General features: G+C 40.1%; 1 protein-coding gene across 1 annotated transcript in view; it reads left to right on the forward strand.

The window, feature by feature from the left end:
• Positions 1 to 23703, forward strand: part of CACHD1 (cache domain containing 1) — a 202500-nt gene that overhangs the window by 169399 nt on the left and 9398 nt on the right. The window contains exons 13-25 of the mRNA XM_063106536.1: positions 2643 to 2811; positions 6928 to 7070; positions 7695 to 7876; positions 8783 to 8893; positions 14381 to 14503; positions 15585 to 15684; positions 15773 to 15889; positions 18003 to 18163; positions 18504 to 18590; positions 19509 to 19625; positions 20741 to 20892; positions 22179 to 22340; positions 23556 to 23633. Of these exons, the coding sequence (XP_062962606.1) occupies positions 2643 to 2811; positions 6928 to 7070; positions 7695 to 7876; positions 8783 to 8893; positions 14381 to 14503; positions 15585 to 15684; positions 15773 to 15889; positions 18003 to 18163; positions 18504 to 18590; positions 19509 to 19625; positions 20741 to 20892; positions 22179 to 22340; positions 23556 to 23633 (1702 nt within the window). The remainder of the gene's footprint in view (positions 1 to 2642; positions 2812 to 6927; positions 7071 to 7694; positions 7877 to 8782; positions 8894 to 14380; positions 14504 to 15584; positions 15685 to 15772; positions 15890 to 18002; positions 18164 to 18503; positions 18591 to 19508; positions 19626 to 20740; positions 20893 to 22178; positions 22341 to 23555; positions 23634 to 23703) is intronic.

Genomic DNA, 23703 nt, shown 5'->3' on the forward strand with positions numbered 1-23703 from the left:
AGCTGTAACTTGTAGCACCCACCTGAGCTTTCTCTTACCAAACTCATTCAGACACTGGGCCTCAAAGAATCATAGAGAAACAGAATCTAACACACACTGTCCACATCATCTGTGTTCCTCTCCTCTGCTCTCCCACCCCAACATAGCATAACAATGCTATTGTGGGTCCCTAAATACTGTAACTGATTAAAAGGAGAGTGGACTTCCATTATTATCGTCAAATTTTAATTACTAAACTTAAAATGCAGTCATTCTTGAGATTCCCTTGGATGGACATATCTGATATTTAACTTGTCGACTCCAAGTAAATGCATTTATTCATCCCTTTAAGAACTACTTATTGGACATTTACTGTGCACTAAGGATAAAGAAGAGTGATACTGTCTCTGCCCTCAAAGAGCATCCAGCCTAGTGGTGGATGCAGACAATTAAACAACTCGATACAGGTCTATGTCTGGGAAAGAAGTGATAGGAATTGGGAGTAGCCAACATGCTACTGTGAGTAGCTGACTTGCTACTGGGAGTAGCCGACATGACATGCTATGGGAGTAGCCGACATGACATGCTACTGGGAGTAGCTGACATGGTAGTCCTCCAACCTTCTTGTTTGTTTCATAAAGCATCATTATGTCAATAGTAATTACTAAAGCACAAACAAAGCAAATAAAATAATAAATGAAAATGAGAAACTGGGCCAGCCCATGGCTCACTTGGAAGAGTGTGGTGCTGATAACACCAAGGCCACGGCTTTGGATCCCATATAGGGATGGCCGGTTGGCTCACTGGGAGAGCATGGTGCCGACAACACCAAGTCAAGGGTTAAAATCCCCTTACCGGTCCTCTTTTTTTAAAAAAAAAAATGAGAAACTTATGTTAACAAGCCTAATTCTAGTGGTATTTTATCATTTGGTAATATAAATTTGAGGAATATCAAAGTAGATTTTGCAGTTCTCTTAGCCACCTCTTTTTCAGAATTTAACTGAATTAATTTCAGTATAACTTAAGAGGTTATGTTAGCAGCATTAAGAAATTTTTCTGTCACTGTGACCCAAGTTCATTTTTGAGAATTTTAGGAGGCTATTTTCTGTGAAGACACAAGTATTGACTATTATACAGTATTAAACACAGGCATGGTTTACTTCAAAACAAGGATCCCATGTGCAATCCGTGAAAAAAAAAAAACACTCCCTAGTCATGAAGAGCCCTTCCAGAAACATCACAGTTCCTTTTAATGCAAAAACCATTTTTCACTAAGAATATGATATAAAGACCTATATTAAATTCTGCTTCCCTAAGGACTTCTTAAAAAGTGCTACTTTTAGAAGCTTAGGGTAGCGTTTTATTTTTCTTACAGAATAGAAATTTTAAAATTATATTCTGGTTGAGTTTTGTCTTTTGGTTCCTTAGAACATGCAACATAGGAAAACAAATCTAAAGGGTGGCTGTGAGATTTAGAAGAGGAAATAGTAAATGTCACTTCAAAACACCCTGTCACTTTCTAATTTGGGAGATGGAGGAAGAGGATTAAATTTGTTAATCTAATTGAACATCTTTGCCAGTAGTCCCTGAAAGCAATTTCAGGAAGACACAAATTGTTTCTGTGTTTAAACATTCTGCAACTATCTTCACAAACCCTAAATTACACTTTAACCTGCCTTGTTAAAAATTTCTCCTTGATCAGTAAGTAAATCATTTGAGCTGCTTTATAAGGCACTCTCCTTTAATTCTGACTTAGCTGGTCATGATCCTCTTTATTTATAAATCATCTTTTAAATAGGTTCTGTCCATTTTCTAATATAATAGACTTAGAATAGAGAGGTTTGGCTTTTTTGTATTTTTAAGTCCTTATCAAGGAGCTAGAAGTAGGTAGATTGGATTTTGATTCTTTGGTGGACACTTTCCCCATTAAATTTTGTTCAAGCATTCATTTCTAGGAGCAAAGCGAATATGAAATGACTCCTGTTTCTAAATATGTATGAGCTTAATAAATTAGACTAAGCTGTAGCACACTTGTCTGCCCTGGTCTGAAATGACAAGTTAGGCAGGTTCTGCAAGGGTGCCACAGGATTTGTGCTTTTCATGATTTTAAGTAGTGATGTTGGTTGTTGCCAGCCAGGAAAAGAGGAAGTGTTAGTAGGGAAAAGAATGAATGAACTGGATTCTGTATTAGCTGCTACTTGATCCTTTCTTTTAAACTGAGGATTCACAATTGGCTTGAAAAGTAGTCAGTTCTTAGAATACTTATTTAGAGTCTATTATGTATTTTTTTCAATTTCAAACCCAAATAGAAATAAACATTGTATTATTATGCCCTGCTCTAGCTTGAATCTCCTAACTAACATAAGCAAGAAAGAGCTGGCACCACAGTTCCAAAGGGACTCCTTTCTTATCCTTTCGTTAGCTCCATGATTTTCTGTTACATACATTAAGCTCCCTCAAAAGAAAGGAAAACAGAAAATACAAAATTAGATACCTTTTATACCCTTTCTTCATGTCTTTCATTCATTCATCAAATATTTAATTGAACACCTTCCATGTGAGGATAGAAGACAGAGAGATAGAAGAAAACAACGTATGCAAAAGTCCCTGTCCCCGTGGAACCTTCATTTTCTGTGTTAGGAATTCTTTATTGATTTTTACAGGTACAAGACACTTCCTTTATTCTGTGTATTGTGGTGATACAACCAGAAATACCTGTTAAACAACTGAAGAACCTCAACACCGTTCCCAGCAGCAAGCTGCTGTACCACCGGCTGGATCTTCTGGGCCAGCCTAGTGCCTGCCTTCACTTCAAACAGCTGGCGACTCTAGGTAAAGCCCTCGCACTTCTCCGCTGCCTTCGTGATCTTACGCATAACAGCTCAACATGAATATCAGTTTGAATACTGCACCCTCTGCCAGAAAAGATGTTGAATGCCTGCAGGGCCCGGTGTTTTGGGGATATAAAAGTGAAAAAGATTTGAAGCCTTGCTTTGGGACAGATTATACAGCAGACACTGAGGCAAGGATTTGTGTGCAGGTGAATTATACAGGATGGGCTCTCAGAAGAAATCAGTGAGGAAGTGAGGGAAGCAGGACAGAGAAGGAGAAAAAGACGTACAGGTTTGATTTCAGGTGAAGTTCCAACCTCAGCCTGATCCCCTCCCGGGGCTCTGGAGTGTAAATTACAACACAGAGTTTTCCCTGACTGGAGGGAGGGAATTCTGCTTTCATATTCTTTAGTCAGTTGCAGCTTTCTGCTAGTTCTGGGCAAAGAGGTCTCAGTGGTCCAAAGACAGTTCATGAAGGGAGTCGCAGGTTCAGCCTTGTTAAAGGTAGGTATCCAGATATGTGCAACAAATAGGGTATATTGAGAGTGAGCTTGGGGTAAAATGGTAAAAGGGATCCAAAGGAATCTGTAGCATACTGACAGGTCCCTATCTTCAGAGGGACTTAGGAATAGGCAAATAGTTCAAAGGAAGCAGATGGGAATTTACATTTATCATGTACCAGGTGTTTTACATTCATCACCTGAGTTGACCTGTGATAGATAAGGACATTTGAGTTTACCAGAGATGAATAACTTTCCCAAGATAACATCGAAAGTAGCAACACTGAGATTTGATTCATGCACCTCTGTCTGCCGTGTGCTGGCCACACTCTAGGCATTTGTGGTCTGTGTTATCATTATACCACAGGATACTCACAGTATGGTCAAAAAGGTATTCTCTTTTTAACTGTTGAAAACAGGTTCAAAAAGTTAATAACTGAGAATCATCAGACAACTGGCAAACTGAGTAGAGAGGGCATAGATGGAAGAGGATCAAGAATAGAAGTGACAGCCTCTAGATTCCAAATGACAGCACTTGTGTTTGGGTTCCTCCTTTGAATTCCATTCTGGATAGTTCTGCCTGGACATGGGATCAGAAGAGGAGGCCGGACAAAGTGGTCTCTTGTGTGGCACATCCCAGCAGTGTCGACAATTTTGAGAGAGCCACTGATGTTAATCAAAGAAGGCTGGATTTTACATTTCTGTTTTGTTTTAATCTGGGCTTTTGGGGGTTTTGTTGTTTTCTATGCAAGAGTACATGAAAAGTTCATATTTTTAAGAAATGCTTTACTGAAAAACTAATGTGTGTATGAGTCCTTTTAACTTCTGTGTGAGCAAGCTAAATACTATTGCTGGTAAAAATGAGACTCCTGTTTTGAAATTTGAGAATGTAAAGTGTAACAGTTTCCTTGGTGAGAAAGAAACTGAAGCCTAGATTTTTAAAATTTCCTTTGGCTAATTCCCCATAGCTACACTGCCTAGCATGGTAGCCACTAGCCACATGTAGCTGTGGGCACTTGAAATGTGGCTAGTACGAATTGAGATGTACTGTAAGAGTGAAATACATCCTTAATTTTTTATATTGCTTACATGTTAAAATGATAGCATTTTGAATAGATTGGATTTCAGAAATATATTATTAACCTATGTCTTTTTACTTTTCTTAATGTGGCTACTGGAACATCTTAAATTACATTTGTAATTTGCATTGTATTTCAGCTGCCTCATAGAGATTACTCAGAAAATGTAGTTTATAAACTAATACTTTACATACAATTAATTGACTGATCCCAGCCACATGGGCAGACCTTAGGCCAGTGTCTGGCTTGGACTGGGAGCTCTCTTCCTCACCTAGGTGGTGGAGCCCTAGGACAATGTGGAGGGATGATCAGGGGCAGCTTAGGATCAGTTAGTAATAAAAATGAACTACGATAATTAACAATAAAAAAGGAATGGAAAATATGGGAAACAGTGACAAATAAGTGGTTTCCATCTGATTAAATTGATGATAGGGGTTCTGAGGCAAGGTATTATATATATGTCAGAGCTGTCTTTAGGAGAGCTGATGACGTACAAAGAGACAGAGGAATTTTTTAAGAGTGTACCACCTAATGCAGTTAAGTATGTATCTTTGTGTGTAAGTCTGTGTGTTTACATCCTGTACACAAACCTTTGGGTCCTGTATCTTGGCTTTTTGTTCTCTCTATTTGTGCTCAATCCATCTTACTGTACTAGCCTTCTCTAAAATGCCAGTCTCTGTCACTACAAGAAAGGCCCACTCCCCACGGCGTCTCCTCTTAACTCTAGCTCTACTGCAGCTGTCTTGTCTCTGAAGTGCATGTATGCCTTTGACAGTTCTTATATTATTGTGTTATTCTTTCACTATCGTTTTCCTCTATTTTCTTCATACTTTTTTCTTCCAACTGTATCCTAAGGTCTTTTGGGTTTAGGGATTGTCTTTTCTCTTTCTGGTACAACTGTGCATGGAGGGGCCACACAAACATATGCACATGAATCCATAGTATGCTTTCAGGCCACCTAACGTCAAGACCTTGGTGTTAAAACACTGCACTTTAACCAACTGAGCTAACCAGCCAGCACCCATAGAAGCAACATTTTGCTAGGAATAACAGACTAGGTCATTCTGACCCATCCTACTGAGGACAACTAAAAATTCTGGATAGAAAGATAATCCTAGATTAAATTCTTCTTGAAAAACATCACATTCTTTAAGCAGAGATCCCGAAAGACTACATCTGTAGGGTAAAAGTGACCTGAAAATAAATCAGACCTTCTTTTGGGATTCCTTTCATCCAAGTGGTTTAGGGAACTTCAAGCGTTAACTTTTGAAAAAAGATGGTCATGGACTAGTTGAATACCAGATTCCCACAGTGCAGCGCTTAGGCCAGTGTCCTGGCTACTGATTGGGAAATTTTCCACCACCCCACCTGCCTCGTCTCACCATGTGACACTTCCCAATCAAACAGCAATCCTCTCTGAGGAAGATACTCCCATCCTTGTAGGCCTCAAGCTATTCTTACAAGTTAGATTTTAAATACAATGTCCAGCACAGTCAAAGATCACCAGGCTACAACCAAGACACCATGCATGAGAATTAACAGAAGAAATAGAAAAAGACCCACAGATTTAAATGAGATAGGACACATGATAGTACTTTCTAAAGCTTTTAAAAATGTGGTAAGATTGAACAGTAGAAAATTGCAAAGAAAAAGATGTAGTGGTTTTAGTTTTGTAATGTAATTCTTTGTGGGGATTTTTGTCTTAAGTAGGCAACTGGGGTTTTCCTCTTAGGACCAGTAATTAAGTACCATATGTATACGTTAACTACTCTATTTCTGCAAGCTTTTGTTTATGTCAGGTTTGGCTGAGAATAATTTTTTATTTCATTTTTGCATTGTTCCACTGTTCCATCTTTCCTTCTTCCTAAATAATGATACTAACATGCATAAGAGTTACCACTTACCAAGCACTTGCCACACACCAAGCACTGGTCTACACACTGTATGTTTATTGACTCATTTGCTTTACACACATTAACTCATTTAATTTTCACCATAACTCTATAAAATTGGTGCTATTATTTTCTCCACTTTGCAGGGGAGCAAAATGTTATATCCAGGGGTACTTCAGTAAGTTCATGGGAAAATAGAATTGAAAGATGCTGTGAATCTTTCCATGAACTTTTTGAAGTACCCTTGTATATTACAACTTGCCCAGCATCACACAGCCAGAATATGGTGGGGCCTAGGTTCGATTCATGGCTCTGTGTCATACGCTGACTCCTCATTCCTAATAAGTGTATTGTATGTAATAAGGTATTGTATGTAGGTATAAGATATGTTGAGGGTTTTCCATTTCCAGCACTTGTATTTCCTTGTGCATGTGTGTCTTCTGGTTTACTCTTAGGACCGTAAGCTCCCTGAAGGGAGTGAATATGGCTTTTTTCCTTTTCAGCTCCCCTCAGTGCTGAGCTCTTTGTCGCCTCATGGAAGACGCCACCATAGCCATCAGATTGGCAGGACCCGCGGGACACTTTTGTTTGGGCCTGAGATGAAGTGTCGGTGTTCTCAGGCCTGCTTTGTCTGCCTCTCTTTCAGAAAGTCCCACCGTCATGCTGTCTGCTGGCAGCTTTTCCTCCCCCTACGAGCATCTCAGCCAGCCTGAGACGAAGCGCATGGTAGAGCACTACACAGCCTACCTCAGCGACAACACCCGCCTCATTGCTAACCCAGGGCTCAAAGTGAGTGCTGGCGTGGGGCCCGTTTCTGGGGGGCCCCTCCAGAGGCCCAGGAGGGGGTGCTGGCCATGAACCTTTGAAGTGGGAAGCCCAGCTCTGCATCTGCGCCTCTCAGCTGGAGAGCCAGAAAGGCAGAGTGTGTGGCCCAGGGGAGGCTGGGCAGCAGTGACCCTCTGGTGGATTAAGAAGCCCTGAGGGGCCACACAGAGAATCTGTTTCAGGCTCAGATGCCCTGGGGGTTGCCACGGTAGTGGGGTGTGATTTAGAGACTAGGGAAACATTCCCGACCCCATTTTTCCCAGGGGAAAAAAGTAATGTGCCCCTAAGAAGCAAAGATTTGGGGGGGGGCAGTATGGTGTGTGTTTTTAATGCTATAGGGTTTTTCTTCTTAAACTCAGAAAGCCTAGCTAGGATGAACAATTCGGTAATCACACAATCCACTGATGATGTTTCTGTAAGCTTTTGTTTTCACCAAGTTTGGCTGCATCCATCTGCTGTGGAAAGAGTTTTAAGAAGTAATTGGGCTTGGCTTCCCTGCAAGAGCGCTTTGGGAAGCCCTGCCAGCAGCCCACTCTCTTTTCATGTGAGTTTTAAAGGATCCCTGCTATGTCTTCCTTTGTTCCCCAGTTCTCTGTCAGAAATGAAGTAATGGCTACCAGCCACGTCACAGATGAATGGATGACACAAATGGAAATGAGTAGCCTGAACACTTATATTGTCCGCCGTTACATAGCAACGCCCAATGGCGTCCTCAGAATTTATCCTGGGTCTCTCATGGACAAAGCATTTGATCCCACTAGGAGACAGTGGTGAGTTTTAGGAGCTTCTGTTATCAAAGGTTTCCCCCAAATCCTGGGGAGACATGATAAGTACATACAACAAAGCAACTTGGTGCAGTCACTTAAAGAAGATACTTTCATGGTGGTGAAAAATATTTTTGGATAGTTTTTTTAATATAGCGTTAACAACAACAGCATTGTAGGTTTTCTCTGTCTACCATATTTTTATCTCTTCATTGAAATTTTGAGACTGAAATGCTTTATGCTTGGCCATTTCAATCACTGGTGGTTTGTTTGATTCCTACCTTGTGCACAATGTATTTTATGCATAGTGGATGTACTTCATTTTACTGCGCGTGACTATGGCCTCAAATTACAGCTCGTGTATCACCTGTAAAAAATGAACACACATAAATGCAAAAACATTCTTTCACTTCTGGGCTTTATTTTTCCTCTGATTTTCAAAAAGAAGAGCTAGCCAAGTGCTCTAGCATGGGGACAAGCTGGGCATGAGATCAGAATTTTTAGTCTTGTGCTGGGTGGCGACTGAGTCATTCATGAGTTGGCTGTTCCTAATGCCTGTTTCCCCACCCTTAACACTCCAGGATGCATTTTTATGTGCCATACTGTATTTTTTCTACCTCATTTATTAATACCTTTTTATTTTAGCCTCTAAAACATTTATACTATAGATCTTAGGAAAAGCTCAGATATTTACTGAGTTCAGTATCTATTTTAAAAATAGGGGATTTCAGATTCTCTTGGCCTCTTGTGTTGATGTTATAGTCAGACATAAAAGAATCCTTTTTAATTTTAATATACCGTAAGCACAGTTTATAATAAATATTCTTAGAGTTACAAGCTCATTTTTCTATGAGTTTTACAGAGTAGTTGTTCATACACTAAAATAACTTGACTTTCTTTGGTCTCCATTAGGTATCTCCATGCAGTAGCTAATCCAGGGTTAATTTCTTTGACTGGTCCTTACTTAGATGTTGGAGGTGCTGGCTATGTTGTGACAATCAGTCATACCATTCATTCATCCAGGTAACATTTTAATTAATTTTTTTAGTTGCTTCTTGAATGCATCAAGGATATTTTTGAAAGTCCAAATATAATAGTGGACACCAAGGATTAGTGGCACAAGCATGACCCTTGAAGTGGGGCAAGCTGGGATTTGAATATCTTCTGTAATTGTGTCACCTTGGATTCCCTGAGCTTCCTCCTGACATCTGTAAAATGGGGATAATACCTACCTCCCAGGGTTGTCATGTGAGTGAGTCGATGAAAGACTCTTAATCCTGTTCTGTTCTTGGCAACCATGATGATGTTCACGAAGAAGAAAAAGAAAGATGTTGGAGTCAGAAGAGCAGTTTGTAGAAATGCAAGTTTTGAACTGATGAAAGAGATATCAACAGGAGCTTGACAATTATCATTGCCAGAGTGTGTTTTCCCAAGCAAAAAGCATTTTAATGAAGAAAAACAGTACCAAAACATCAAATTCATCAGCTCTTATATTTGGGTCTAACTCTTTAGGATTATATGAGTTGTTTGTTTGTTTGTTTTTTAATTTGTCCTTGAAAATATTTCTTGAAAAAAATTTTTTAAAAAGGATTTTTGAAAATTGATTTTCCCAGAATGCTATATGTCAATATCACTGTAAATATATTTCTAGTGCCTATAGTTCCTGCTTTTGAGGTTTCAGTATTTAAGCTACAAATATCAGTGAAATGTTGGGTGGAGAGGGAAGTCACACATGTTGTTTTAATCCCTTCATTATACAAATAGTTGTTTCTCCCTAACAACCAAGAAAGACCATATTGACCAGTACCTATAATGATGCCTTAACATTTATAGGAGATTCATTTTCTTGCTTAACTTTATGCTTTTCACTGGTGCTCATTATATATCAAATGACTGACATTCAGTAGAATTCCTCTAGCATAAGTTCACTGGGAGCATGAATTGGGAAGCAGTACAGTGTGGAATTTCAATATCATGGTCTGTGTCCCTGTGGAAATCAGGGCCCTGCAGCCAGCCAAATGTTGATTCCTTTACAGAGCATGGTATCTGTTTGACTCTGTCAGCTGCTCCCATAATATACTATTTCACATCTAAACAAGTAAACATTCATTTAGAACAGATCCCTCAATGTTTTCATTAGCAGACCATCTGTTGGGCACACGCCTACAAATGTCTGAATCGTGAGACTTGTCATGCCTCCCATATATTGTAATCAGTTGAGGAAAAGTAAATAAAGCTGTTTCTTTGAGGGGACACAGCAGTCACCTTGGTCTTTGATGACAACGAAATGGGCCAGAACTGGGCTCTGAAGATGTTACAGTGGGGGCAATAAAACCTACATGTGCCTTAGTCTCTAGGTGTCCAGGCAGACTCCCCTCAGCTGGTGTCTTAGTCCATTTTGTGTTGCTATAACAGAATACCTGAGACTGGGTAATTTATAAAGAACAGAGGTTTATTTGGCTTACAATTCTGTGACAACTGCATCTGGCACAGGCCTCAGGCTGCTTCTGCTCATGGCAGAAAGTGTCAGGCAGCTGGTGGGTACAAGCAGATCACATGGTGAGAGGAAGCAAGAGAGCAAGAGGGGAGGTGCCAGGGTCTTTTAAACAACCAGCTCTCGTAGGAACTAACAGAGCAAGATCTCACTCAGGAGCCCCATCCCCCAGGGAGAGCATTAATCCATTTCATGAGGGATCCGCCCCCATGGCTCAAACCGCTCCCAGCACTGCCACATTAGGGATCAGATTTCCACATGAATTTTGTCAGGGACAACACATCCAAACTCTATCACCTGGCAACTCAGTATCAAGAGCCATTAGCTCTCCCTTCTATGCAAAGTTCTGTCTGTTCAGGAGAGCTGAGGTGGGGCAGATTTTTATGCTTACATATATGTACATGTTTACATGTTTTTGTTGGGGTGTGGATGGGTGGAAGAATTTTGATTTGGTTTATTTACAGAATTCATAGTTTCCATCTCAATGAAGCATGATGGATTTTCAAGTTAGAAAAACCTCGGTTCAGATCCCTTGTTTGGTTACTTTTATACTGTGTGTTTAATCTCCTACAAGTTTAGCTATTTGAGTTTAACATGAGCAAGAAAAGGCAGTTTAAATCCTGAATTCTGTCTACTAAGTCACTCAATGGGTATGTGTTTCCCAGAATATGTATCTTTTCTTGCCCTGCTCAATATGCAGTCCCACAGACCTGATCATTTAAATATTTCACTTAGCTGAGTGTGATTTTACTATTTAAAGCTATGTATTTTTCACTCAACATAATTTGGTATGCAAGCCAACTACCTCTTCTGGTGCTCAACCAAAGCAACTGTGGCTTTGATGGATGTATTAATTGATAGGCTTTGCAAAGATACTTTTAAAAATGATTACTAGTGATTTTGGCCTCATGTACCAGCTTGAAAACCTAGCCCCTTCCTCAGATGTGATTCCATTCTGAAAACGTTTGCCATTTACTATTGATATGACTATCAACAAATTCCTCTATGCTTTTATTTCCTCACCTAGGAAAGAGAAGTGTTATGGCCTATCTCAAATGATTATTTTAAGGGTTAGATTAAATAATACTATAAAGCTACATGACTACACCAGTTGTAGTGCTCTTAATCCTGTTCGTGATGCCAATTGCGTCACTACGGCAAGTGTCGGAATCCTGCGAACGTCGCCAACTGTGGAGCTCTTTTACCTGCCCATAATCCTGCACTGACTGGGCCAATTGTCAGGCTAGGGCTGGGTCCGGAGCTCACAGACCCCTCAAGCCTGATCACAGGGGTCCCCAGACCCTTCACACGCCAGGCTGGGTCACAAACCCTTCACATGCCAGGCTGGGTCACCAGACCCCTTAAACACAGGTCTATGAGCTAGGTAACCGGCCACATGGTCCTTGGAAGCCGTAGGTTGGAGAGCACGGCCTCTCAGTGCAGCCGCTGTCCACTGTCCGAGGCAGTAAACTCCAGCCAAGGTGACTGCGCCATGCAGGCGCACTAACTCCACCCACACACACCCTATTCACAGCAAATGCTGGGCAAGATTCTGATCATCTGAGGGGCCCTGACCATTTTCCTATATTTACCCAACAAATACTTATAAAGCTCTTAGAACAATGCCTGGTACATGGTAAGGGCTCAATAAATGTTCAATACTTTTATTATTATTATGTGTCATGACTTCTCTGAGCCTCATGCAAAACAGAGGTAATAATGCCCATGTTGAACTGATATGATGAGACTTAGAGATGATGCATGTAAAATTACTTGACAATGTCAGTCCCAAATAAATGGCAGTTATTTTTATTATCATGCTATTCCTGCAAATTTCTGGCATTTTAACAGGTCAGAAGAGAGAGCTTAAGCTAATATTCAACTTGTCATGAAGTAGCATCACTCACTCTTTGTTTTCAGAAGTGGTTTGGCTGAGGATTATGAGACGGGTTTTCTAATTCAACACTCGCTTATCAGTTTCTCATAGTAGGTGTGTTCTGATTCCCTCATAAGCATTTTTAGTGGCCTGAATTGGAGAGTGGTAATGCTTGGTAGAGGTGAAGTACAGTCATTGATTAAGGGACTGGTCAGACATATCATTGGCATTTGAAAGTCTCACAAAAGTATTGCAAACAGCCTGGTCTGTTGTACTTAGAAATGTAGGTTTGGTTTGATTTTTTCTGTGGTATTCTTTATGAGTTGCTATGGTAACAGCATATCTATTTGAAATGCAGGTAAAAATATGAATACTAGACTTACATGGGCAATAGGCATGCTGTTACTGTAGCATGTTGGTCATACTGAAGCAGATAGCACTCATACAGATGGAATTCAGAAATAAAATTAACTTATCCCAAAACATTTGAGTTGTATTTTTCACTGAGGTAGCTATAATATTGTAGAAAAAGCTAGATTTGGGTACTGGCCTCTATACCGTAAATAAAAGGTGATCTGATTGATCTTATTTAAGTTTTTTAACCATTTGAAGCCTAATTTTATCATTTATAAAATGGGAACTATGATTCCTTCCATCATAATTTTCTTCACAGGAAATTAAATCATGTAAAATTGCTTGGAAACTTGAGTGCCCTGCAGAGCTCAGGATGCGATATCACTTGGTGGTTAAGAGTATATGCTTTGGGATTAGAAACTCTGAATTAAAATCACTGCTTCCACTAGTTATTCACCATGTAACCTTGGACAAACACCTAATCTCTTCAAGCTTCAGTTTTCTGGAGATGATCATGCCTCATAAGATTGCTATGAGAAATAATTAAGACTTTTGTCATTTTTCTTTTGGTATTTTCTTTATAAAGTCAGATGGGTAGATGATGGTAAATAATGGGCTCTTAGAAGGTCCCATGATGGGTAAACTCTGCAAATTCTCAGCTACAAGAGGAGAGGCCAAGTAACCCATGCCCTTCCAATCACCCAGGAGCATAGATTAAAAAGAACCAAGGCTCCAAGTGAAAAGTCCATGCTTCTGATATATCTAGCAATTTCTTGAAGTGCATTTTCTTGAAAGAGTTTTAGGTTCATTCTCAACTCAGGCCTGAGAATTTTACCTCACTGTTTAGTTTTCTTTAGAGCAACTTCTCCTTATCAGGTGTTTACTCTATGTCAGGCAGCTTGCTAAGTACTGTAAGCACATTTTTATTTACTCTCAATAACAGCTTTATAAACAAGATTCTATTATTGTCGCCATTTTTGGATGACAGACTGAAGCTTAGAAAGGTGAAATAGCATCCCAGAAGCCACATACATAGAAACCAACAGGGCCGGGATTTGACTTTAGATCTAATTGCTTCCAGAGCCAAAAAAGTTTGCACTGTGTTGTACTGCCTGACTTTCTCTTCCTTGGCTCTCCTTTTGAGAGTGGCATTGCAGGGTAGGGAAAGCACTGGCCTATGAACCACCAGAGACTTATTCTAGAATATGAGCTGTTCTTTGAGTAGTCAACCTGTGTTGTGGAAAGAAAACTAGACTAGATATTGTTCCTACTAAGTTTTGCATGACCTTCCACCAGTCAGTTAACCTTTGTGAGATCTCAGCTTCCTTACCTACAAAGTGAAAGAAATCATTAAGGGAATTGCTCAGTTTCCTTGTCTAGAGGTTTGTTGAAAGTAACCATACTATCCATGCACACAACCTCTCACCTGATGCCTCTGTACCCATATTTTTGCCAATAGTCCAACCACTCTCTGAACATCTGTAGTGTCAGAGGACTAGCTGTATTCCCCAGCTGCCCATCTTTTGGGTTGATCTAATTTAGAAAGTCCTACCTTTAGACTTAAATTTTTCTCTCATGAAATCTCCATGTTACGTTAAATCAGTCACTGAGTTGATTGTTTTTGTAGGTGTGGGAAGTTGGCAGGAACAGTGGGCATGTATTTCTGATACCATACAGTGTCCCTAAGATTGAACATAGCATTTTCCTTTTGAACATAGCTTTTGCCTTTAATAAAGTAAGTTAAATAAGCCATGTTTCTTGTTCTCATTGTCTTTTTCACATAAAGTACACAGCTATCTTCTGGGCACACCGTGGCTGTGATGGGCATTGACTTCACGCTTAGATACTTCTACAAGGTCCTGATGGACCTATTACCAGTTTGTAACCAAGATGGTGGCAACAAAATAAGGTAAGCAGAGACACCATTTCCTTTCTAGCTGTCAAAATAAAAGGAAATAGATGTCAGGTTTATCTAGTTGAATGGCAACTACATAGTCATGGTCAGGATCAGAGTTCGAGCTCATGACCTGGGTGTTCTTTTTCTCTTCTTTCCTTTTTCTAAGATGCATGCTGTTTATGATTTAGACAAAGAGCATGCAAGAAGGGGAGTAACTGTGGCATAGAATGCACGAAAAGCTCTTGTTTCCCTAGAAGACAGTAATTAGAGGTTTCCCGTATCTTTGGTGTACTAGAAAGACCAGAGGGTGCTCTTGGGTAGTACTTTTGATGTTAACTTAGTCACTAAACCAAAGTCTTTGTGAAATTTTCAGCTGCTTAGACTGCTCCTTTTACATTTCCTGAGAAAGAGGCTCATGGAACTAAACGTCTTTGCCTCCTGAATTTCAAAAGAACATGTCTGATCAAAGCAAGGGCATTCCCTTGATTTAATGCAGACTGCTTTTAAAAATAGCTTTCTCCGTTCAATCTCATGGTCCACGCTTCATGTCACTCTTGAATTTCACATTGGTCCTTTCTGGGAAAATGCAGGATTCCTGGCAAACTGATATGACTAATGTAGAGTAAAATAAAGCAGAATATACTCTTGATTAAAGCAATTCTAGCTTTACTTATTTAATATTTCCATAAAATATATTTTTGTATGTCCCCTGAACATTGTATTTTGTATTTTTATCATAGAAAGAATTTATATGGTTTCCTTAAAGTTTGTGCCTATAAATACTTCCCACTTATACATCCTTGCAAAAGGTCTTTGAGTCTGTCTTATTTGATTAGGTGGGCACATTCTGTGTGAACTGTGTAGGGGACCACAAAGTCGGGTGTAACTCTTACCTTAACCTGTTTCCCTGGTAGACCATCACCTCAAGAATAAGGTCTGTCTCCCTGCCTGCCAGCCTTACTTCATTTTTTCATTGAGTGTTTATTGAGAAGCTACGATAAATGCAGTTTGTTCAGGACTAGCAAGATAAATGCACCTGAAAGCATAGAAAACCAGCTTATACGAATGAGGGACATTACTTGTTTTGGTACAGGTGCTTCATAATGGAGGACAGGGGTTATCTGGTGGCACATCCAACTCTCATTGACCCCAAAGGACATGCACCTGTGGAGCAGCAGCACATTACCCACAAGGTATTTGTTGCAAAGCTGATAAGCTCAGTTCTCCAACAGTCTGCTGCTCATTACATGGCATGTCTTCTGTTCTGTTTGGCCTTTTTAGGAGCCCCTGGTAGCAAATGATATCCTCAACCACCCCAACTTTGTAAAGAAAAACCTGTGCAACAGCTTCAGTGACAGAACAGTCCAGAGGTTTTATAAATTCAACACTAGCCTTGTGGTAAGTTGCTTTCTTAACACTCTCATTTCTTGTCCCATTATGGAATGTGAATTGGAATAATGGTTAATGTCTGAATACTATCCTGCCTGTTTCATTGCCTTAGAATTACAGAATGATAGGAGGGCACAGCATCTTAGTCCAGCTCCGAATTTCACAATTGTGGGATATAAAGCCCAGAGCAGAGAAGTGAATGTTTTAAGGTCTCACACTTGATATTTTGTTTTGGTTTTGTTTATTTAAAGACTCACCCAATCTAAGCCCTTTGAAATGACTGCTCAAGTCTGTTCCCACACTCTTGTATAAATATATGTGGCACCATGTGTCCCTCTCTTCCTGTCTTCTAGACATCACCCAGTCTCCTTAAATTTCTAAGGCCAAGTTAGGTCAGTTCTTGGTCATCCACCCTGTTAGATGGGAACTGTCATGTAAATCATCCAAAAATAATTTCTTTTTTTAGCTTATAATACTCTGTATAATTTGAGCTCCTGCAAATTTAAGTTTACCTAATTATGGTTAAAGATCTTAGGGACATTCTTATTAATTTTTAAATAATCCTGGTTGGGAGAGAACTAAAATGGGAATGACAGAACTAACCTTCAAAAAGTTATTCATTGGCAGAATGTTTTTTATTTAAAATAGGTATTATGTCAGTCCTTAAATGTGTAATTAATAATTAACTTTAAAAATGTACTAGGTTAATTGAAAATCCGAAACTGAATCTCAGAAATTCAATTGCAAAAACCAATTGTCAGGTAGAAGAGAAGAGTTTTAAAAATGAATATATTAATGGAATAGTGTGTTCAAAGCAAGGGAAGTCCTAATTACCCTGTCCAGACTCCATACCATTTTGAGCAGCGCCCTCTTTAAGGGGGTGCTGGCAAACTTGAATACGGTCAGAGGGAGACTGCCAGGTAAGGCTGTCATATGAAGGTCTGACTTATTCTGTGTACCTTCTAACATTTGTACGATGGTTTCCAGATTCTTCAGTAGACAAAGCCAGGATAGTCAGGTAGAATCTTCAAAAAGGCAAATTTTAGTTGAATATTACTCGGGGTAATTTTTTAATGCCCAAGTTATCCCAAAGTGGAATTGGAGCATTCCTGGATATTGTAACTAACAGGATGAGCCTGTGTTATTGCTTATATCCTAGAGGTGGTATCTCCCAGACAGTGGAAAAATTCATCCAGAACTCTAAGAACCTGTACAATGCCATGATTCTCAGAGTTAGGCTTATCCTCATCACACATATATTAGGGATGAATGGCATGGAAGCAGCGTGGGGTTAAGGAATTTGCTAGTGCATCTCTCTCTCTCTCTCTCTCTCTCTCACACACACACACACACACACACACACACACAGAAAAATGATTATGCACAACTTTTCAATACTGCTTCTGACTCCGGTTCTCTAAAATGGTAAACAAATTTGGCAATTCAGGAAGGTGGCTATCACATTTTCCTGTTATAGAACAAAGAAAAGGGATACTTGCTTTAATTGTATTGTTTCAGTATTCTGAAAGCAGGATCCAAGCCTCTTACAGAGGCTTTGGTTTTAATTTTATTTTTCTAGAAGGAGAAAGGTTTGTTACCCAAGGGAGAAAAACGAGTGTTCTGTGGTTAATTACATTTGCCTTTGAATAAATTTTAAATTATTCCTTACCTGAAAATTGTCTTTCATTGCTTGATGTTTTCATTTTTTATGATATATTGCGATGTATTTAAAAAACAGTTACTAAAAACAGCTATAAAAATTTGTATTTGTATAAGCATAGATAAAAGAATACATAATATATATACACAACTGTTAAATGGGAATTATCTCTGACTGATTAAATTATGAGTAATTTTTATTTTCCACTTTTTTTTTTTTTTTTTTTTTTTGTCCGCTGAGAGGTATGGGAATCAAACCCTTGACCTTGGTGTTATAAGGCTGTGCTCTAACCAACTGAGCTAACTGGCCAGCCATATTTTCCACATTTTTAACAGTGACTTTTGTAATCAGAAACAAAGTTTTATTTTCAACTATTTTCAGCAGATGATTGAAGGATTGTTTTCTCCAAGGTAGGGCTGTCTTTGCATTGCTGTTACTTCTGACATCTTGTTTGTTCTATAGGGGGATCTGACGAACCTTGTGCATGGCAGCCACTGTTCTAAATACAGATTGGCGAGAATCCCAGGTACCAACGCATTTGTCGGCATTGTCAATGAAACGTGCGACTCTCTTGCCTTCTGTGCCTGTAGTATGGTGGACCGACTCTGTCTCAACTGTCACCGGTAACAATGCAATGGATCATATTCTCTGTTCCCCACACTGTTAAGTATTTTGACTGATGCCAGGTGTCTTGAAGTGACATAGAAAAATAAACAGAAAGTGCTAGTGGGTGTCCTGAAGAAAGGGAAAGTTTCAGTTACAAAAGTATTTAGAGCTGTGTTGTTTGCAGCATCCTTGTCCAAAGAGCAATGGATTAAGGCCAATTGTGTATTTAAACCTTTGGTCATAATTTCTTTCTTACTGTCCTTTTTAACTAGCTTCTTTTATTTTGCTTCCCAAGTGCATGTACAACATACAGTTTGTCATTGACCTGTGCATAAGGAACTTTTTCTTTGCTTTCAGAATGGAACAAAACGAATGCGAATGTCCTTGTGAGTGCCCTCTAGAGGTCAATGAGTGCACTGGCAACCTCACCAACGCAGAGAACCGGTAAAGAATAAATTTTTATATATATATATATATGGGGTAATTCAAAAAGTTCGTGGAAAAATAGAATTAAAAGATGATATGAATCATTACATGAACTTGTTGAAGTGCCCTTGACTGTGCGCGTAAGTGTGTTTAATTACTGTGGGGTCTCTTATGGATTTGTTTTGGGTTAATGAATCAGAGATGATTCATCTAATGATGGAACTATTCAGTGAGTCAGATTTCAAGTTCCATATTACCTCAAAATGATGTCCACTTTGAGGTTTAAATTTAAATGCTGCAAAAGTGTTAGGAATATATGTGCTACATGTCAAAAAAATGTGAGAATAAGTGTTAACTAAAGTGCCTACCATGTGTTGGGTACTTTATGCACATTACATCACTTAGTTTTTTAATGAATCCTGTGATAAATATATAGGTACTTTTCACACACACATATGCTCACACATAATACATTTTTTATTTATATTAGTGATAAAATGTAAGACAATTAAATAAATTGTGATAAATCCCTTCTACAGAATTTTTTTTTAAAAAGGGTGCCATATGTATGCATACACTAATATATGTTCATTCAGGCATAGAAAAAAATGTGCGAAAGGACCCTCGTTAAGCGCTTAGCATTGGTTACCTCAGAAAAGTAAGGTTTAAGATAGTGCAAAGGAGTTAACATCCACTTTTGATTCTATGCATTCCTGTTCTGTGGAATGTTTATTATGTCCTTGATATATGTATATAGTTTCTCTTGTACATAAAGATGAACAAATTGAAGCTCAGAGTAAAGCCCCAAGGTTATACAAAGTAGCAAAGCCAAGATTCAAACACAGATCTATCCAGCCACTGTCAAGGACCAGGGGCATGATGAGTTTGGAATGTGGGTGGTGTTGGTCCTAATCTGCAGACTTGCTTCCTGCACAGAAACCCAAGTTGTGAGGTGCACCAGGAGCCAGTGACGTACACAGCTATTGACCCTGGCCTGCAGGACGCTCTTCACCAGTGTGTCAACAGCAGGTGCAGTCAGAGGATAGAAAGTGGGTAAGGAGAACCTAGGAAAGAAGAGTGACCAGCAGCCTTATTGAGCTCTTCCAGCTAGTATGTATCATTCCCATTCCTGATCTTTTAAAAAGGTATATCCATTTTTCAGATCTGAAACTGATTTCCATAAGCCTCTTATCCACCAGATTAAATGCTGTCCAGTTCCCGCTTGGGTGCAGCTATTTGGCATTTGTGCCATATGTTAGCAGCTTCATCTGAGGATAGGACAGTGTTTCTTGAAATAAAACAAGTGTGAAGGGGATATGGCATGAAGAAGCAAGGCAGGGAGAGGAACTCATGGGATCCAGAAACAGAACCCAGTAGTCAAGGCTCTATGTGTGACATTTGGAAGCTCATTAATTTTCCTTTTTTAGAAAGCAGATCTGCTTCATGGTAGTTTTAAGAACTAAAAACCCCATGTCTCCTGCTCCCTCCCCACTCCATCTTAGCGTCTTTTGGACTAAGTATCCTGGGAACAGTGGCTGTGGTAGATTAAGGGGGGAGGTGTGTGATTAGTTTATTGTAGCTGCAGGTTGCTGTTTGATTAAACAGAGTGAGTGTATAGGAGGGACGGCCAGCTCTACTTTTGATACTTTAGCAAATTGGGCATCTGAGTAATTAATTCGGGATGCTACGCAGTAGACCAAAGTCAATTAGGTTGAGAAACACTGACACTGTGTATATTCTCTTAAAAGAGTCATAATTCATGCAATATATTAAAGGCTCTAAAATTGACAGTAGGAAGTCTGTTTAGCTGGCCTAGAAGTTTCCCAACTTATTTGACTATTATTTCCTTCCTTTAAATGACCACACACTTGGGGGATGTTTGGCCAAAGTTTAACAAACCTTGGGGCCATTTCCATTTGTCTTTCAAGACGATTTTAAATAACCCTGCATTAATCCATGATGTGCAAGCATCGTCATTTAATTCACAGAGAGCAGTTTTATTTCTCTCATTCCAAGTTGTTGAGAGGCATAAAACAGCTATCTCTGGCAGATTGTTGCTATTCTTCTGTTATAAAGAAAGGAAACTAAAGCTCAGGACTGTCTGATGCCCAAGCTCACGTGCTTTCCCCTGCCTCACACTGGAACACTAAGTGTTGTCTTTCTGGCAGGGACTGTTTTGGTGTGCTGGATTGTGAATGGTGCATGGTAGATAGTGATGGAAAGACTCATCTGGACAAATCCTACTGTGCACCCCAGAAGGACTGCTTCGGGGGGATCGTGGGAGCCAAAAGTCCCTACGTTGATGACATGGGGGCAATAGGTATGTTTGTTGGAAACCTAGAGTAATTTGGTTCTTGAATACACATTTTCCTACCTATATACTAGGACAAAAATCTTAATCCTCTGCCCAACTTCCCTCATTCCTTTGCCAGTAGTCTTTAGTTACAAATCCAAGGCAGATCATTGTGCAGAGAGTGAGCAGCCATCTGTCCTGCCAAATTTCGTAAGCCTGGAATTCATTCCCATAAAGCTTGTTCTGAGAACTATCAGGCCCTATTCCGCATGGCTGAACTCTGGGTCTGTTTGAATGTGCATCCCAGCTGTCGGGAGCACAGGGCCAGTGGTATGCAGAGTGACCACCACACATCTAGTCCCTGTGGCAGCCTTCCCTCACAGCTTTGCAAGACAGAAGTCTTATAGCTACAAATCCGTATTGAGAGTCTTGGGGTCAACAGAAGCCAGAGCTATCTAATGCAGCTGGGGCCATATGGGTGGGGGACAGGAATGCTGGAGAGGAAAGCCTCTGGGATCAGGCTCTAAGACCTTGAAAATACTGCCAAGGAAACTATATCCCTCGTCTGAGATTTTTTTTCTGTCTTTCTGGAGTTATCACCAAGTCCTGATTCTTAGCTAGTAGGTGAGTCAAATATTTAAACCTTTAGTCAATACCTTGATTTTAACATCTCCCACATTTGCCTGTCTGAAGAAAAGCTCATATGTGAGGAAAGATTTTGAGCTCACATGTGATTGCTGAACAGTTGAGGACACAGTTGAAGTGACCTTCCTCCAAGAAGTCATTTTAAATGTCCATCTGCAGTTTCCTATTTGCAATGTGTAAATGGCATTTTAAAGAGAACCCATAGGCTTTGAAATTTGGTCTGGTTAGCACATATTTATTGTACCTGGTGCCCTTTATTTCAGAGAGTCAGTCACATGTCCCCTAGAGAGGCTCACATTGCCCTCACCTCTGTACTGGGTGACTTTTCCTCTCTTGCAAGAGTAGCTTATACCCCAGGGAGCTAGGACTCTGTTAGCACCAGGTGCAGCAGGTTTAAGTGATTCTTGTCTCACCCCTTGTTTAGCAGTCCTTGACGTTTGTGCTCTAGCTCTGCCTAGAGCCAACATTTGAGAACCAGGAGTGAAGCAAAGCCTCTGCTCCCACGTTCTCGTGGGCCTTCTTTGAGGAATTCAGAAGTTAACACAGCTGTTTTTATTTATCTTCACCAAACCCCTTCCCATCTCATCATACCCCCACCCCCCATCCCTACCTCCTACCACACTTGGGAAATCTTCACAAGAAACATCTGTTTGTTTAATTCCCCGAAGGTGATGAGGTGATCACATTAAACATGATCAAAAGTGCCCCCGTGGGTCCTGTGGCTGGAGGCATCATGGGCTGCATCATGGTCCTGGTCCTCGCTGTGTATGCCTACCGCCATCAGATTCACCGGCGGAGTCACCAGCATATGTCTCCTCTTGCTGCCCAAGGTGAGCTCACAATGAAGCCCAAAGCTCCTCCAGAAAGCAGTAGCTTCTTTTGGGTTGGGTTGTTCTGAGACTGGAAGGACAATGGCCAGTTGTGTAAGCCTCTAAGGAATTATAAGAACCGTGCTATGTTTTCAGCTTCTGGAGAATCCTTTTGGAGGTCCCCAAAGCCTGCATTTTTCTTTAGTGCTTGCACCCTGCAAGCTCCGTTTTGATTCCCCAGAAAATCCCTGCATTCTTTCTCTTCTCACCAGCATTAGGCCACTGTGGACTGCCTCTCTAATAAGCCAGTCAGGGGAGCTGGGGTGCTGAGTGGGACCTGTTGTCTATCAGATGTGCTGCCCTTGCAAATCCAAAAAGACCCCAGATCACAGTTGGCAAGAATATGAATCTGTTCTATTGCAGCTGCTATTATGTAGTGTGAGTGAACACACATTCGAATAATCACATCTTTCAAAAACAGGATAAATAATCGAAGCCAAGTACAACATGATTAATCTGTAATCTTGGCCTCCATACCAAGAGTTTTAACTGCAGTATCCATACTGTTTGTGGGGAACAAAACCATTTATTGGCCCTCCCAACTCTTCCTCAAGCCCCCAGGGGTGTGTTAACCTGACCTTTATGGAGATAAGGTTAATTCCTCTTTCTTCCTAGCCACTTAGCTCACCTTTGCACGGTAATGACAGGTTGATGTTGGAATGTTTCACTATGGCTGCCATCCTGAAGGGGAATTGTGGGGTTATGTTGCCTGATTCAGTAACAGAGATAATCACAAAGTGCTTTCCCCTTGGTGAGACTTGACTAGACTGAGGATGACTGTCATCCAATGTTACCTTATGCCTGGCCTTTTATAGGCTTTTATAACACCATTTTATCAACAGTCAGTCATGGTTTTAGATCCCTTCATTTCAGGTACTTTAGTAGAGGATTAAAGTTCTGTTGGCCTCAATCAACTTCTTTTCTCCTTTTTCTTCAGAAATTAATTTCAGGTGTCTCTCTTGATAATTCACTTTTTATTCTTTTGATTCCTGTTCCCTTATCCTTTAAAAAAAAAAAAAAAAAAAGACGGGCCCTCAGTTCATTCTTTTCCAAGCTAGGATTCATTCTTGATGGAATGCTGTCACCCAGCCATCAGACGAGCACTCAGTGGGGTATTAAAGCAGGTGATTTTGTTTGATTAAATAGTCATGTTTCTCTCTTTTTAATGATGGGTAGAAATGTCAGTGCGTATGTCCAACCTGGAGAATGACAGAGATGAAAGAGACGACGACAGCCACGAAGACAGAGGCATCAGTGAGTATTCAGCTGTCTGGCTGCAGAATGTGTCAGCAGGAGGCTAATCCAAAATAAATATTCTTTCTTA

Source organism: Cynocephalus volans, chromosome 8 (genome assembly GCF_027409185.1).
Source record: "Cynocephalus volans isolate mCynVol1 chromosome 8, mCynVol1.pri, whole genome shotgun sequence".
NCBI lineage: Eukaryota > Metazoa > Chordata > Mammalia > Dermoptera > Cynocephalidae > Cynocephalus > Cynocephalus volans.